The sequence below is a fragment of the Hirundo rustica genome, chromosome Z (genome assembly GCF_015227805.2).
Source record: "Hirundo rustica isolate bHirRus1 chromosome Z, bHirRus1.pri.v3, whole genome shotgun sequence".
Classification (NCBI taxonomy): Eukaryota; Metazoa; Chordata; class Aves; order Passeriformes; family Hirundinidae; genus Hirundo; species Hirundo rustica.
In genome coordinates, this window is record NC_053488.1 from 18,272,206 (window position 1) to 18,290,732 (window position 18,527).

Sequence of the window (18,527 nt, forward strand, 5' to 3'; positions counted from 1 at the left end):
ATACAATGGCATTACAAAATTTGCTACGTACACAAATGATATCTTAAGGAAAAATAAATTCCCTAATTAATCTTGGAAATTAAATGAATATTAACGCATCCTTTGCCTCTAAAATATATACTGATATAGAGGTAAGAGATCTTCACTGCACTGTAAAAGTAGCAAGCCTTAAGAGAGACTTCCTTTGCCACATGATTTGGATAATTTTTAATGGGTTTAAGAAAATCTAAAACTCATTTGTTTGTTTTCAAAAAAACTTTTTTTTTTTTTAAATCCAAGTTTGTCTCTGAATTGCAAGCACTGGACAATTTCATTAGCTTCTTAATAATCTTGAATTCTACTTCAAAAAACTAAAAGATAAGTATCACTTTAAAATCATTAGCATAAAGACTTCATCACAATGTGGCTGATGAAGTCACAATGAAGTAGACCAAGTAAACCAGTATTTCCTTTTTATGCATTTTCTGTATTGTAAAAGATATTCAGAACCATATACTGAAACTTTGAAACCCCTATCAACTATCTAGATGAAAGTATTTAGGTACAAATAATGTGGCTCTGGTTTTCATGTGCAAGTTCAAATTCTTCCTTTCTGATATAAACTAATACTCAACTATTTCTACAGATGAGGAGGTTTTTTTCTATAAAACTCAATTCTAATCTGGCTGCAATATTGTTTTGAATAGAAAAATCATAAATAAATATGTGAAATGTGAAATATGGAACATCAACCTCATGAAACCTCAAAGTCTTTGCATAGTTTTTGGTATACCAGGGGAAAAAACCCATCCTAAAATATTAAACTTCCTGTTAATTTTATTTACATTGACATTGTCACTTTGCAGTGTAAGAACACTTAAACCTTAAACTTCCTCCTTAATGCTCAGGAGAAAGACTCCAGGTGAAAACTGTAGTATTTCTTCCATTTTGTAAGGGATGTTTTATGGACACATAGCAAAGAAACGTCCAACAATGCAGATTACACCAGAATTATCATGAATATTTCAGGATGAAACTATAATATCTAAAATGAAACAAAAGAAAATGCAGTTGCTCTTAATACATCTGTTAGTTGTCACTACTATAGTAAAACATGATTAGTACTGAAAAAATATAATTAATTGAATTTTGCTTCAAGTATTAAAATTTGGCAAACTCAATCACATACATGTTATATCAGAAATCCCTTTCACACATATACAGAATATTTGAACCTAACACCAAATAGGACTCAAGTGAAGAAAACTATTCTGCACAGTGGTGTGTAATTACGAAATTTCAAACCCACGTGGTTAAGTAAAGTAGAAAGCTTTGATCCATCTTGAATATTCTTCTCCAAAATATTCAGGACTTTTACTGTTTTATCTGTTGAGAGCTAAAATAAACAAAGAAACATGTCAAACAACTGCAGGAATATAAATTATTTCAAATTGCTGAAAACATTGAGGAATGAGGGGCAGAACTTGTACAATCTGAATCACTTCAACTGTAAGCAATTTTGATAAGGAGAATGCAGATACTATAATGAAAACAGATAAAATATATACCAGGATTGCAATTAAACTGCATTTTCAACCAGCTAAATCCACAGAAACAGATTTTTAAATTGCCTGTCATTAATGTTGCGCAGTTATTTGGTTCTAGAAATAGAAACTTACCAAATCCACATATGATCTACAAATTCTAACTGACCATATAGAGCTTTATCAGGAGAAAATCCATACTGCATGAACAAGCAGACATAAATTCCCTGATACTTGAGAGATAGTTAAAGGGAAATGTATTCTTAATATTAGTGTTAGTGTCAAAGAAGTAGCATATTGAAAAAAGTAAATTGAACTCACTTACTGATCTTCTGTAGAAGTCTGATAAAATAATTTGCGGAATACTTTAAACTTGAGGAGAGCCAGTTTCTTGCATCTAGATACTATTCACCATTGGAAGTGACAGAACTGATTTTATATAGACATGTATGTATGTATGTATGTATGTATGTATGCGTGTGTGTGAAAAATACGGAACAGTGGTTAAGGGTGAGAACTGTAAGGAAAGAGAAACGATCATGCCACCCACAAACTACAGAGGAAGGTAGGGAGATTGAATGAAAATCCATGAGGAATATCTAAAGTTTGGATTAAAGAAGTTCGGAATAGTCCAGAGTACGTTGTTTCACAGACACTCCACAAACATAAGTGGTCAAGAGTAGGCAAAGAGTTTAACTGCCCAAAGCCAAGAGCTTCAGGAAGATAAAACGAATTTAGGAAGACTCTTTCTAGAGGTGAGACATCAACAAGTTTGCACCAACAAAAGTTCCTCTAGCTGACTGGGGAAGAGTAGGACAGAGGAGGACCTTTCAACAAAAACTCTCAGCTTCAGAAAGAGTAACAGTTAGGATGTTGTAACTTCCTAAGCACTTCAGCTGAGTGAGCAGAAGCTCAGCTGTTCTTCCTATCTGTGCACCCTTGAAGAGGTGGGAACGTCACTACAGAGGAAATAAGTTTTTGTATGTTAATCAATATTTTATGTGCCAAAAAAAGTCAGATTATGAAGAGGTACCTTGTCCATAATGCCCATTGCCTTGATTTTTGCAGATTCACTACCCAACTCACTAAGCTGATGTTTGCCCAGTAGCAATTCCTGTGGAATCTCATCATCATCACCTAAAAAAAAAAAAAAAAAAAATTAACAATCATATTTCTAGTAAGACTTCTAGGAAATTGGTATTTTTTATTCCAGTATGATAATGCTAACTGAAAAAAAGAGCTGATTGTCCAAATAGCCAGCATCTAATGGTTCCAAATAATTATCGTCTAACAAAGACTGCTAATGACACCTTTTGGTTGTGTTGAAACAATGAATACTTTGGTCAGTATGACAGGTCCTGAAATATCATTTAAGAGCCTACATGAGGCATGCACTTCTGAAAGTCACAAACTGAAAATTTTTAAAATAGCAAACCCCATTTGTTGCGGTACTTATGCCATCATTTTCAATTCAGTAAAACAAATCTTTAACTATTGTAGACCTAATCTGGGCAACAGCAATAGATGAAAAACATCTAAGAAATTAAGCACATTGAGATAATCTCAGTCTTAACTGTATTTAACCTTAGACTAAAGTCATGCTACCAGACACAGAAGGATCCAGTGAGCTCACTTTTAAGTTCAAGGTTGCATACTCTATGGCTTTAAAAACTATAGCAACTTGTTTACTATGCCCCTCCCCTTGTTTTAATCCTGCTACAAAGATGGTAGGAAAAAAAATCTATGAATATTCCATAATCCATTTCAAAAGAAAGTCACCTTTGGCAATGAGCTACTTCCTTAGACACTTAGCTAAGGAGACTGTTTTCCACTGAAACAGGTAAGTGATTTAGTGCCTTAGCCATAAATTCACAAGGACTCTGCTGCCTCAATTGAATAATCATATCTGCATGTAGCAGAAATGTAATTTTGTGCCTCAGACATTCCTATCAAGAGAACCATCTTGTTTACATGTTCGACAGAAGGTAACAACCTAATGACATCCCAAAGAAATATTCTTTCCACTCCAAGGGACTACTCATGATTTATGCCCTTTTGGAATCTGCAGAGAGGAGGAAGAAGGATCTCCTTCAGGCAGTGGCAAGCGAAACTGGAAAGATAAAGGCCACCACTCAAGGTGGAAGCCCATATAAATCCAGCATGTCCTAGGAAATTATCACATGAAATTCAACTACCATGAAGGAAGTGCAAAAATATCAATACAGTTTGTTCTCAGGTTTCTAACTGGGACAAACATTTTGAAAATTTCTGATGTATTACCAAAAGCTGTAAAATCCATGTCTTCCAGATTTTCCAAAATATTCTCTATTGAAGCAGTAAACCTTTTAAAGGTTGAAGAATCCATCATTTCTGAAAAAAAGGGGAATTCATAAACAATTATCTTAAATATAAAGCAGAAAATACAAAGTGTAGAAAATAAATCTTCTAAAATTACCTTCAGGCGTTAGTTTAGGTTCATAAGCTTTCCTCTTCTTTTGTTTTTCTTTCTTCTTCATTTTTCTAGCCACTAATTAAGAGAATAAACACTTTCTCAAAACTTAAAGGATTATTTACATTTCTTACACTTGTACTCAATATTCCATGTAAAGATGTCCATTTTAAAATGTTTAACATATCCATTAAAAAAACACTAGTATTATGGAATAAAATTACATCCTTATAATGATCAGTTACCCTCACTGAGGCTAGGAGGAGAAGAATAATCATCCATATCAGAGTCATCGGGGCTGCGATTACGGTAACGGCCACTACCAGAAATTCTTCTTCCTTCATGATATTGACTACTTCTCCTATGGTCACCAGAACTCCTTCTGTCATGTTCTTCATACTCCCAAGCTTCATCTCTATCCTTCTTGTGCCTCTTACGAGAAGCTAGAAATAAATGCATTTTCATGTTAAATACAAAACTTACACTTTTAATAGTTCAAAATCAAACATTTTTAAACATTTAAAAGGTGTGCAGATGTAGGGCTTAGGGACATGGTCTAGTAGTGAACTTTACAATAGTTGTATGATTGGACTTGACAGTCATAAAGGTCATAAATGATTCTACCATCTGCAAGTCCAACACTCTCGTAAAGCTGTTATCTAAATTAAATGGACACTAAAGTTATTAGATTCATCTCTGTTATGGCTTATTTATTTTAATGTTTTCTTTTGAATTACTGAAAAACTGTGCTTGAAATGGGCAAAGATACCAGAAAACCTTTAAAAATATGGATTTACAGGGCATTTGTCTTTTTAAAAGCAAAGTAAGCAAAGTCGAACAAAACAAAATAAGCTTCATCCTTTTATAAGACAATATTGAGATAATGTCCCGGTTATCTAAATTGTGACAGTTACTGGGTGTTCATATTCCAATTCAGTGATTGCTAACACACCAAGTTCCAGTGAGACCTGGTAACCTATTTTCTAAAAGATATTCTGTTTTGCCAAGACAACTAAAATTTTGCCTTGGCATATACTGCAGGAAATTTGTATAAAGGAGAAAGCTGGAGTCACAATTCTGGGCAAAGAACAAGCTTCTACCACAGATAATTATTCTAATTAATTTTCATGCAGGACCAAAAAGAGCAGCAAAAGTGAATGTTGAAGAAGTTGGAGTAAATGTTGCATACAGAGATTTGGTGGAAATAAAAATGGGGGAGCAGAATGACAGTTCTCTGTTACTTTGAAAGAAAGTCTCATATGTTTTGAAGTTGACAGAATGCTCAGTTTTAAAAGAGAAGGAAACAGATGAGGAGGTAGCTTCCTCCATGAAATCAGCCAACTTTCCATTTTTTAACATAATCAGCTAACTAAGCTACTAAAGAGATGTCTAACACGGACTGTACTGCAAAGATCAAAATACTTCCAAAATATCACATTCTAGACTGGCAGTGTTAATTGCCAGTTTATTGCTTCTGGACCTGCATGTAACCGTCCTGATACTGTGTGTCTCTACCAAAGTCTCCTTGGCATGACTGTATATAAGTCATATGAATGGCTCATATGAATGAGCAGAATGGCTCAAAGCATCCATACAGAACTGGAACTGAATTGAGAAGATCTTACCATTAATTAAGAAATTTAAGAAACATACCAGGTTATATTCAGTATATAGTTATAGTCAGCAGTCAACCCAGGATTAGAATTGATAAAAATAACCTATAAGGGAACACTTCTGTTTAGCAATGAACCCTAGAGGTTTCAAATTCCAGAAATGTAGCAGATGTGGTCCATCTCTTTGGGACACGTAATAACTCAAGCCCAAAGTTGTACTACATCTGGATCAGATTTCCTTCTGGAAAAATATAGTCATGTTCAGGATGGCAGAGGTACTAGCACTGCCTAAAACAGTTGAGAGGTAACTATGACCAAAGAAATGTGAGCCATCTGGGACCCTCAGCGGGTAGGAAACTGGCTGGATGGTCACACCCAAAGTGTGTGAGCCATCAAGTCAATGGCTTGATGGTCAAATGGAGACCAATGACAAGTTGCATTCCTCAGGGGTTGGTGTTAGGGCCAGCAATACAACATCTTGGTGACACTGACAGTGAGACGGAGAGCACCCGCAGCAAGCTGCAGATGGCACAGAGCTGCGTGGTACACTGGAGGGAATGGATGCTATCCAGTGGGGAGGGATTGTGACATGCTCTAGAGGTTAGCCTGCGTGAACTCTTTCACAAGGACACGGAGTCCTAAGACAAGGGGTAATGAGCTGAAACCACAAGAAAGCAGTGGTTATTTCTTTCTGATTAGTTATCAGAAAGAAATACTTTATGTGAGAGTGGTGAGGCAGTGAGCAGGTTGCTTAGTGAAGCTATGGATGCCTGGAAATGTTCAAGGCCAGGCCGGACAGGGCCCTGAGCAACCTGGTCTAGTGGGGCATTCCTGCCCATGGCAGGGAGGTTGGGACTAGATGACCTTTAAGGTTTTTTCCTAACCCTAAGTGAAACCATTCTATGATAGCCAGAGTAAACGTACTGGAGAAGAAAGTAAGAGTTCTATGCGAAAAGGCTTTACACATCTTAACTGATTCCTTTAACAGTGTTTTCTGAAGACAGATGGCTCTTTCTCCAGTTTACAAAAACCTGTAACACCACATTCATCTGTAGGATGAATTCTGACCCCAGTTATATCTCCGCAAGGAAAGCAACTTACAATATTGCTTTCTGTCAGAATTTTAGACTGACCAGTTTATCAATGCTGCATGACAAAACAGAATGTGTTACGGTTCTGCTAGCTCTATGAGACAAATAATGTGAACATTGGAGCAGTTATTCACAACCACTGCTCTACCATATTTATTTTGAAGTCAATAAAATTGACTAAAAATTTAAGTATTAATAACATTTCAAGAGTTAGGACTGATTTTATACATAAGTAAATACTGTTTGGAATATAAACACCCAATTTCCTTCTGAATTCTGCCAAACATTTATGCAATATCACATTTAGTAATTATTGTAAGAGAATGACTTAATCAGTCTTTAATTTCTCATTATTTAGTTTAATGGCATGTCCCTTCTTAATGAAATATTCAAAGAAACTTCTCTATTTCTATAGTAACCATTATTTAATATTTTTTTAAATTCAGTTTTAGGCAAATAGAATAATTAAGTAATGTGTATTTGTAACAATACAAACCTATTCAGTGTACTTGTCACAAATGTTTCACTTTTGATAGCTTTGTCTTATTTTAAATTTAATTCAGTTCTACAGCATTCTTTAAGAAATACGATATTTTTAAACCAGATGTACTCACTAAGTTGATTAGAATGATGGTCAGATCTCTTGAGTGGATATAATGAAATTAGAATTCCTTAAGGCATATAACTATTGTGCAAGTTTTCTTTAACTTATTCTACTTTGTATTTAAGAATTTCAACAGCCACTGTGGCTAATATACAGATCGGGGTATTTAAAATTCTTGACAATTCTCTCCATTCCCAACCAACTTTGCTAAGTGAATTTATTTTTTAATGATATGGTAAAAATATAATATGGAATTCCCAGATGAAGCAATTAATCATTAATCCTTTGCCATAATTTAGACTGATTATAATTTACCTCAAGACATCACATTCTTGCACAGAGCATTATTCAGCTATAATTAAAAGGGAAAACAAATAAACAGAAGGACATTCTTTTCAGCACCTTTGATAAAGATCAAAGGTAACAGTGTTATAATTTTAATGTGCAAAGTTACAGCGTATATGTTGGATGAATAGTTGCATACTAAGGAGCAGAAGAAACAAATCTTTCTTTTTTGGACCTTAAGAAATACTAAATTCAAACCCGTTATATTTATGAAAATTCATTAAGACGTTTCTATAAACCAAGGTGCAAAACTCGGGGAAAAATCACTACAAGCAAGTTTCCTTCTCAGGCTAACAGGCTTCTCCTGTAGCCCTGCATGGCTACACAGCTCAGACTGAACTGATTCACTCTGTGTTTCCAGTGCTGGTTAACTGTACAACCATAGACATTAAACAACTACACTTGTATCACCAAGTAGGAAACGCCTTCCTAACTTAGAGGCAAATAACAATTTTTTTTTTTCTTAAGAACTTTATTCACTTGCACATCAAAATTCTAAATAGAAGCTTTCTCCCTTCCTTTGAAAACAGTAAATGCAAGAATAACAGAAGCAGCAAATGGTATTTTGAGAATTCATCAAGAACAACTTCTGTTTTTCAAGGAATATGATGAGAAATACTAGATGAAATATTTTCAGAAACTTCTGTGTAGTATGATTCCCAATTTATTATGTCAGAAAATTTCAAGAAGGTATTTTTCATTTTTCTTATCAATAAAACTAAGAATAATTCAGTAATTTATTTAATAAAATTTCTATCTGCAGACATTTGTATGTAAATTCTGTGCTTCTTTAGAGGATCTTTCTTTGATCTGGTTAGAAATGTTTTATGGTACAATTGAAAGGCAAAAAACCCCAGAACCTAGGGAGCAGTTTCCAGGAAAAAACCCAGGAAAATAAATTAAACAACTCATTGCTTTTAATCTTGAATGACAAATTGCAATTGAGTAGCTTTTCTTTTAAAAGAGAACCAAGGGTTCTTGGCCTGGCAGTTGTCAAGACAGCAAATTTGGGGCAATATGTTTTAGGGCAGCCAACTTAAAAAAAATGTGTATCTTTTTGTAAAAACAGAATATTAGCTTTTTTTACCTTAAGGAACAGAATTATGTACTACTTACATTCAAAAGCTTCTTCACTGTCATTATCTTCATCAGAACTGATTTCAGCATATTTTGGTTTCTCATTAACTGTGCTACGTTTGCGCTTGTTCATTTTCACACGTTCACAAAGTGGCATGGTGGATTCAATTTCTGCCAGGAGCTCAGGAGGCAACTCCTTTAACACTGACTGATCTATGCTACCTATTAGTGGAGAGTAAGAAGAGCAAATGTGAACCTGAAGATAAAAAAGAGGGCCCAATACTACAGTCCTTTCTCAGGAACCGTTGACAGGATAACCACTAACAATCAGTTAAATCACAATTAGATATACCTGAATGTATTTGACAGCCTTTTTTTTAAAGTTCACACTACAATTTGAAATAACAACACAATAAATTGCATACACACTTCCTTCAAAAAAATATTTTGTCAGTCATAAAAATGAATTACCTTTGAATCACCTTTTGAATTACCTTTGTAGAATGATATCCTTGCTCTACTCCACAGATTTCAGTCTTATTTCAGTTCATCCTCTGAATTTATCAGGGCTTCTAACAGTCGTAAGTAAATTATGAATTCTTACTGCCTCATTAACATTTCTGTTTACTATCATTCATAGTAATTAGTGTACAAAAGACAGTATAATTCCCTTTTCCAGTAAAGAGAGACAACCTGTAGTAAAACTTGTGGGATCATATCCCTAAATACAGGCCAAATCATTGACAACTCAGCTTTTCCTTCAGATTTTTTCTTACCTCCTACTGGTAGGTTGATGATGCAACACAAATTATCACTTGATTTTTTTACCAAACAAAATTGAAACATTTGTATTTAATACAGACAAACAGCTAGCTGAACCACAAACCAGGTTTCTTTTCCACAGTGATAAATAGGTAGACAATATCACCATTCTCATAATTTTGAAACCAAAATTAAACCCATCTGTATTCAGAATGAAGATTTACAGGCAAAAATTTTCCAACAGACACAAGGAAACCAAATTAATTCAAAAGTATTTCTTTGGGGTTTGTTTATTCAAAGTCTTTTTTAAAATTTATCAAAGACCCTATTACACAGATTCACAGGTTGTCAGACTACACTGAACTGTTAATCATTTTTCAGCAACAGAAGAAACATTTTTGTCAGAAGTGCCTCTCTCTCCTTCCCAATGCATACTATATTATTTGGATAGGAAATCACCTTCAAATTGCTACACACACGTATTACTCTAAAAACCCTATCTCCTGGATGATAATATACATTTAAATTGTATTCACTACATCACTACACTAACTCTCTAAAACTTATTTCCATTTTTGTGTTACTATCCTAACTTCTAATGCAAGAAAGTCCTTGGATTTTTTCTTTCTCTCTTCAAACATCTTTAATAAGAGTCTTACTATGAGATTCCAGCATAAAAATATATTCTGCAAGTCATCTCATTTAAGTGTATCTTAAAAACAATTTAACAAATATTGGGGGTTTTGAAGCAACATAGTGAAACATATACAAAGTAAAATGATTGTTAAAGTTGTCCCTGCTTCTTTCACATTGCACTCACTGTTACCTATTTGTGTTAGGTTGTCATCCTTATACAATCACCATGTACCAAAGCTACCCGAATTACCAATATTGCTTTTAAAAAATGCTGTAAACAGAACATTTCTTGGTGTGGTTGGCCGTGTTTCTTGGTTAGTGAATAATTTTGTTGGCTATGCACTTGACCTCAGACAGGTAGAAGTACAGTAGCATGGGCAGACCATTTCCTCTGTGTGTACCAGCAGCTGACTGGATGACAGTCAGGTCCTGGCTGGATGCTGCAGAGCTGTGCATCTGAGCACTGTGTCCCCATACTTTGTATGCCTATACAGTGCACGAGGAGCTTACATCCAGCCTCAGAATGCAGAAAAATTTACATATACAAGTTCTAAGAAAATTTCCACAAATGAAATTCAGAGGGCTGTAAATCCAGGCTCGCTAATGTGTATTTTCAATTTTATGCCCATTGGTAATTTCATTAAAATCAGCAGGACTACACACGTAGCATGAAGTCTACAATTAATCTGGCCAAACAAAAACATTGCAAAAGACAGCTACAAGTAAATGAACAAAAGTTGCATTAAATCCTCAAATAACAAACAAAACCCATAGGGTATTCTATTATCTCCTAGGAATATCTGTTCTTGCTTTCTTTTTCACTGACTTCATTTTGTACTAATTCTTTAAATATAAATCAAAAAATCACATCATTCATTAAGCATAAATGAAAAAGCTTGACTACTTTAAATATTTGTAAAACTAATTTTATTTCTGTTTCAAAAGTTTCAAGTTTCTATTATCTCGAGTGCTAAATTCAACTACTGCTTGATTTGTACTCTCTCATGTTACAGATATTTCAGATTACTGTGTAAGCTTACCCATTTTTCTTTTATTAGGAAATACGTAAACTTTACTTTATACAAGTAGGGAACAGCAGAAGAGAGAACAAATAGAATTATTATAAAGCTCTCTATAAGATATCATTGAAGTTTTTCTTTCTGTCACAACATTCCCTAAAGTAAGGTGCCACATACCCAGTTTTCTTAGCTGCTGAGGATTGTAAACAATCAAATATATAATTTTACTTATGTGGTACAAAGGAGTTAAGCATGACTGTACACACATGCACAACTCTAACATACATGGAAAAGGACTTATCATCAGTTCTGAAGAAAATCAGGGATATTCTGTACCTTTGGTCAAGTTAAGAGCTTGTTAGCATTTATTTTACTCTATTAATTATGCTACCTTGAGTCAGGGCAGCCCAAAAGTCACTAGAAATATCTTACTAAATTCCTTCTCTAATATCTCCTATTTTATAATGTAGGCACTATTTTATTGTTCAGTGTGGTAAAGAAATACTTACAAGAATTGAGTTCATCTAAGAATCCAATTACACGGCAATTAGAATTAGGTTATAAAGCACATGCTAATGCCTTTTCAGTTTATGGGAAACTTTTCTAAAACAATTAATAGAATATGTAGCAAAAATTCTTTTAAAATCTACAAATCCAAGTACAATCGCTTTCAATTTTCCAAGTTTTTTGCTAAGTTTGTTAAGACATAGTACCTACTTCCACGTCTTCACTTTATTCAGTTATATTTGACTCTAGGATGCATGGCTTTTTAAATAGTAAAGACTAAGTACCTATACTAAAAAGTTACTTGACAATCTAATATAGTCCCCAAATATCTTGCTGAAGAACTGTCAGAACTTAAGGAAAAACTCTATTTTCTGCAAAGTGTGTGATAAGGTTACACCATATGCTTGAGATCAGACTATAGGCATCTGTATTCTTCACATAATTTTCACATAATTTCAAAACTTCTGCAACTATTAAAACAAACACCCCAAAAAAACCCCCAAACCAGAAGAAAAGTACCATCATAACAAAATCTTTTTCCTACTGCCAGGAAGAGCATTTTAATAAACTCCACACTGGTGAGACTGAAGGGAAGACACAGAAGTACAATTAATTTCAAAGAACTGCATACATGAACAGTCATTTCTACAGTGCTTCTCCAAACATATGCAATGCTGTAAGTAATTTGCCAGAGAAGAACAAATTCTTGGTTTTGCTTGATTGCTATAATCAAAAAGTTTATAAGGAAAGATATTAATGAATCTTTATTTACTACTCAACGTCCACTGACCCTCAAGATTGTGTATTTTCTCACCAAGCATTTCTTTACAAAGTATAATACAATTAAAGATCAATCACAGAATATCAGTGAGAAATTAATTAGTCTGTAAGCCTGGTCCCATATCTTATAGTCTGGGAAGCTTCACAGAGGGTTTTACTATGTGTACTAGAAAAATTTCTATAAATATCTAGAGGATGTAGTTTCACATATAGCTTAAAAAACTAATGGAATAGAACAGATTTGATTCACAGTTCAGTATTGTGTTTTGCAGCTTCAACTTTGAAGAACAGCTTTGGCTAATATTCATGCATATGTAATCTTTAGGAGAATCCAATAACCTTGTATTGACTTTGCAAGTCAAGTAGATCCTCCTGATCCAGGCAGATATCCTTCAAAGAGGTTAAGCATTTAAGAAAAGGTAGCATTCCTATTCCACAGCACTTTTGCTGTGTCCATTCAAAATGGATAACACAATTATTTTTTGACATATCAATCTGTGTTCATAACAGTTTCACCTGGCTTCATGTAACAACTTCAAACAAGCACCTATGGAAAAAAGGATGATTCTTACTCATGCTTAGGTGAGCTTTCCAAGATCAGAGAGGCTGTTCCTGTCATGAAATCAAACCAAACATGAATAAACTTTTATTTTCTCAGAAATAACTTATCTTTGCTTTCCAAACTGGAAAATAAATGTATGGTTTAAATCAGATCTTGGTACAGTTTTCTGTGAAATACAAGCCATCAAGATTAAAATATAGTTAGAAATCTAAACTCTGAATTGTTACTTTCATAACTATGAGACAGTTAATACAGTGAAAATACAAACATTATCTTTTAAATTTCTGTGTACTAATTGTCTGCAATAAGCAAAACTGCAGTTAGTGCAAATTCCTATTAGTAATCTCTCTATACATCTTGATTTTAAAATGCAACTTTTTCTAACTGTGAAGACATTATATGAAAGAACACACAAGGGTCTGAGAGGGGAATAATGCCACCTGTTTGGGGTGAGGATATGAATCTTCACATTTCTCAATGTTTAGTAATTGAAGTTTGACCACTGAATTTATGTACTAGAGAACTGTCACTCACCTCCATTTAGACATTAAAAATAAACCCCGACTGACTACAGCTCAGTTTTGCACTTTTCTTGTTCCTTTTTTGTCACAAAAGACATTACCTGCTACTGGACTTCTCTTATTTTGCTGATGAGTAATATATCCACTCCTGTTATTTAATTCCACAGAGAATTTACCTCACCTTCCTTAAATATCCTGAGTATTTGATAATGGATATTCCTCCCTTTTCTAATAAAAGCTTACAGTCTAACTTTCCTCTTATGTCAGGCATATATATGTGGGAAGGAAAGCAGTTTTTTTCTGGATTAGCTCAACCAACCTTCAAACCTGTGCTAAATTAAATAAAATACCATTATTTCATAAGAAGAGTGCTGCTATCTTGTTGAATAGCTATGTCACTGCAGCTACAAAAGCAGTGACTTGAAGGTTAAATCTACAGCAAATACTCATGCAGATATGGTTGTGGTTTAGATAAGGAGCTAAAAGAAAAAAAAAAGGAAGAAAGGATAGAAGTACTTCTCTAAAATAGCTAACTCTTATTACAGCATGGCATTTAGGCACTGGAATGCAAAGGGCCACATGAATGCCTATAAATTGACTAAGAGTTGCTGGCTAAAGCTGAAAAATCTTTGGTTCTTTCTCAAGCGTGCAAGTTTAATGATATCATTTCACCAGGTTCTCCCTTAAAATGCTCCAGTGTGTTCTTTATAGGCTGCAGGGGGGGCCAGTGGACTGCCAACATAATTTTGTGCCCTGAACAGTTTCAGGAGCAGAAGGGAAATCCCAGTAATTTTTTAGGTGAATTTAAGTTTTGATGAGGACATACCCGCTCATGATGGATGTTCCACTTTTATCTCAATACCCTACCATCAGCTGAAAAACACATAATCAAATGAATTCTGGTGAAAACAAACTGAGCAGTACATCCACACCAGCAGCTTTTCTCTCTTCTCTTTCCTCTCCCCTCTCCCCTTCACTGCTGCAAAGCTTATGGAAAGGGATACAGCTACATCCTACAGGATGTATCTAAAAGGATATAATCCTCCACTGAGGGCTTTACCCTCATCTTTTGACTATATATATGAAGGGGTAACTCCAGAGCTCACCTTACATACACTCATGCCAGAAAAAGGGTGGAAAACTGAGATGCCCTCACCACCACCCAAGGGGCTGCACACACAGGAATTCTCTGCTGCAATCAATTTAGCAGGATGGAGAAAGGTAGTGTTACGGTGAAGTACATCCTACATTTCATGCAACCAGCTTTAACATATTTTTTTTAAACAATTCTTCCTCATTTGTCCCAATAGCAGCACAAAGGAAAGGCTCCCAGCCTAAAAAAAGAAAAGGTTCAGACTCCTTGCTGTTACTCCAGTCCTTAGCTCTGGCCTTGAAAAATGGGACCCAGACAGGCCGGTCAGAGAAAGATCTGGACACAGCAACAGAATAATTCCATGATACAGAAGTCATCATTAACCACAGCTAAGAAACATAGATGCAAAAATAATTTTACAATAGCACAAAATATGCTGAGAAGTAATGAACACTTTTAGAAGGAGGGAAGAGATTTCAAAAGGGAACTCTGAAATATCCAGGCAGAGAGTAGGGAATATATCCAACACACACTGTCCCAAGATGCCAAGAGAACTCACATTTATATTGGCATCAATGATGTCCTCAAGCTATTTGATTATGTAGGAACTTACTGCTAGCCGTATTGCTGACTTTCTGTATAGAAATTGATAAAAGGAGGCTAGACCACTCTACTTTTCCAAGATGCTGTACAAAAAATAAAGCAGCACCCAGAGTAAAAAGCAGCAATGTTGACAACTGAAATAATGTAAAGCTGCACAAACTCCCTTGCTTTTATGAATCAGTGTTGGGGGAGGCTTTTGGCTTTTGCTGTCATTGCTTTTGAACATATGCATTGAAATTTAGGCCAACTAATTTATTGTTTTAAGAAGTTAAGGTATTTTGTAGAGTTGCAAAACTCAGCATGCCGTTATGTGTTAATATTCTTCTATTAAAACTCCTTTCAGTACTCAAAAGAGGCTTAAAAAAGAGGGAAGGTGACTTTTTACACCGGCAGATAGTGATAGGACAAGAGGGAGCAGTTTTAAACCAAAAGAGAAGAGACATAGTTTAGATGTTGGAAAAAAGTTCTTTACTGAGAGGGTGGTGAGGTACTGGAACAAACTACCCAAAAAGATTGTGGGTGCCCCATCCCTGGCAGTTTTCAAGACCATGCTTGATGGGGCTCTGAGCAATCTGATCCAGTGTAAGGTGCCCCTGCCCATAGCAGAGGGTTGGAATGAGATGATCTTTAAGATCATTTCTAACCAAAACCATTAATTGACCCTGCAATGATTAATATGTGGCATACGAAATTTATGACTAATGTATTTTTCCAGCCATGGATTCTGATTGTTTACTGAGCCTGAGACAAAAGACCTTAATTAAATAAAATCAGATTATTCCTCAGAATTTCTCATCTCATAAAACAAGAACTTCTATATAAGCAATATAATACAACCAAAACTTTTGCAGAGAATAAGCAAACAAAAGCCATTATTTTACATCTCATCTGTGACTTCTAGGCACATCAAGAAGACCTGCTTATTCTTCTTACTATTGCACAGAAACATTCTCAGTCCTTATCACTGAAAATATTGCATGAAGCAGTCCTTATCACTGAAAATATTGCATGAAGCAGTCCTTATCACTGAAAATATTGCATGAAGCAACTAGTTTTGCTTCTTCAAGCTAGCAATTACATAAGGAACAACAACAAAAATTGTTGATGTTTTAGCTTTAAAAATAAAAGAGTACAGGAAAATTGCTTGGAAGATAATTAAACAGAATGTGTACTGAAGGCAAAGTTATTCAATGCAAACACAGTTTAGTAATTTGAAAGACAAAAAAGGTTTCATACTTTTTTTTTTCTGTTTGGTGGTAATATTCCCATGGAACAAAAATAAACTCCAAATTTCAAGTAAACAGTTTAAATTTTCTTACATGAAAATGTATTTAGTCTATTTTACCCTATTTAGTCTAATGTATTTAGTCACTTGTATTTAGTCTATTTTACCCTCCAACTAGAAGAAAATTCAAGCTAAAAATTTGAAGCACATATCCCAACACATAAGCCGAGATCAATAACCACCTCTAGATCCTTAGACACATGAACAAGTCTGCATTGCATACTGTAATTGACATCAGACACAATGGGCCACATTTACACGTTACAGTGCATTGTTTCAAAAAAATTATTTATGTGAAACAGCCTTAGCTTTCCCAGAAGCAAGAGGAACTCAATCAAGCATCCATGTCCATGAACCAAGAGCAGTTTCAGACAAGAAACGCTTCTGACAAATTAGGTAATAAATGCGTATCACTTACATGTGCCAAAGTAATTTTTCAAAAATCAACTAATTAAACAATGCTCTCCTAAATCTGCAAGCAGTCCAAGCATCATATTTTCAGAACAAGTATAATGAAATTAGAGGGTTGGGTCAAATTCATTGTCACTGCTAAGCATTCAATGTGACACACGTAAAGTTCAGTCTTCCTATCCAGAAAAATACCGTAGGAGCAAGAATCAAAATATTTACCTTAGTAGCAAAGTCTAAAGTAGAAACAAATAGCAGGAAAGCAGCCACCAGGCAAAGCTCTGTGCTGAAAATGTCACCTCTATTACCAGGAGAGATCAACATAAGGAATTACTCCAGTGTGCAGTGGCTGATTGCTGCTGTGTACCACCTTACCCAACATCTACTTCTGAAAAAACAGGACCAAAAATGAAGGCCCCAGAGAGTATGTACAATGCCCACACAAATACCAGCTACTTTCTGGAATGGGACAAACACACAATACCTTAAAAATCCCTGCAAGTAGGAGCAAAACCATCCCAGTGAAAGCATGTTGGAGAAATCAGATCTTCCTAGACTTTAAAAAGTTATATATCGTTTAGACTTTTAACTAAACAATGCTTGGGATATTTTTCAAAATGTGAACCTCTTTATCCAGAAAAAAACTCCAAATAAACAGGGTTTAATGAACAAAGTACATATTAAAATGGCTCTGCAAACCAAACATATCTTGAAATACTTCTAATGGCACAAGGATGAGCCAGTCCCTCTTCTAGTCTAGTTAAGCTCAGAGGACATAGTCATTAACATATCAGAAAAGAGAAAAACAAAAAGACTGCAGAACTCTTATAAAAGTCATAGCTGTTTTTCTATAATTACAATTAAATTTTAGTTTGAAGAAGGTTTTAAACATTTCAGCTGACAACAATCATTATAAATTTTCTGCTAAAAATGCTAAAATACAGTATTTTTTTCTTCTGAAACGTGGCATAATTTTCTACAGATCCACCTGGTGCTGCATGCACACGCAAGATGGTCAGCAGGTTAGTACATGCAAATACACCTGCTACCAGGATCTTCAAGACGGTGATTTCAAATTCAAGATACATGGACCTGAGGATTTTCACAATTCTAGCCTTTACAAAAGCAAAATTTATGGGAAGCAAGCTGAGTTTCAAACTTTCCCCTTCCCAGGGTAATATGTTTTTACTCCAGTTATTTCCTTATGGTCCCTCTGATTTCTGGGTGTCTGTTTCAGCATTAAGAAATTGTTATTTTAGAAACAAATTAGTGCGAACTCTAAAATTTGATATGCTAACATCCATAACCCAATTTTGTCTTTACAGAATTCCTGTACATGTAGGATTTAAACAAGGTTTAGAATTGGTACTTCCTTTCTGCCCACAGTTTTCATCTGTACCATAAAGCATCTTTAAGTAGCTTGGCTTGCTAACTAGAAGTCAGTGAGAGGTATCACAAGTTCACCCAACTGAGCCAACACAATCTGGATACAGCTTTTCATCCTGAAATACTCCCTTTCTTGTCACTACTAGAAGATAACTGATTGCTGTTTCTCAAGTGAAACTATTTCCAACAGTGCTAAAAGCCAAAGACAGACTGTCGTGTTACACAAATGCCAAATCAGAGTTACTACAGGCTCTGAAAAAATC

The 18,527-nt window shown here is 34.9% G+C and overlaps 1 protein-coding gene across 7 annotated transcripts in view; it reads right to left on the reverse strand.

Moving 5' to 3' along the window:
* The window catches only part of NIPBL (NIPBL cohesin loading factor), a 149,603-nt gene that overhangs the window by 34,805 nt on the left and 96,271 nt on the right, over positions 1-18,527 (reverse strand). For 6 of the 7 annotated variants that reach the window (XM_058423982.1, XM_040089202.2, XM_040089204.2 and 3 more), the window contains 6 exons: positions 8,742-8,924; positions 4,218-4,415; positions 3,979-4,050; positions 3,804-3,893; positions 2,557-2,660; positions 1,289-1,375 (listed from right to left, as the gene is read on the reverse strand). In XM_058423982.1, the coding sequence (XP_058279965.1) occupies positions 1,289-1,375; positions 2,557-2,660; positions 3,804-3,893; positions 3,979-4,050; positions 4,218-4,415; positions 8,742-8,924 (734 nt within the window). The remainder of the gene's footprint in view (positions 1-1,288; positions 1,376-2,556; positions 2,661-3,803; positions 3,894-3,978; positions 4,051-4,217; positions 4,416-8,741; positions 8,925-18,527) is intronic. The other variant, XM_058423981.1, reaches the window with a different exon arrangement.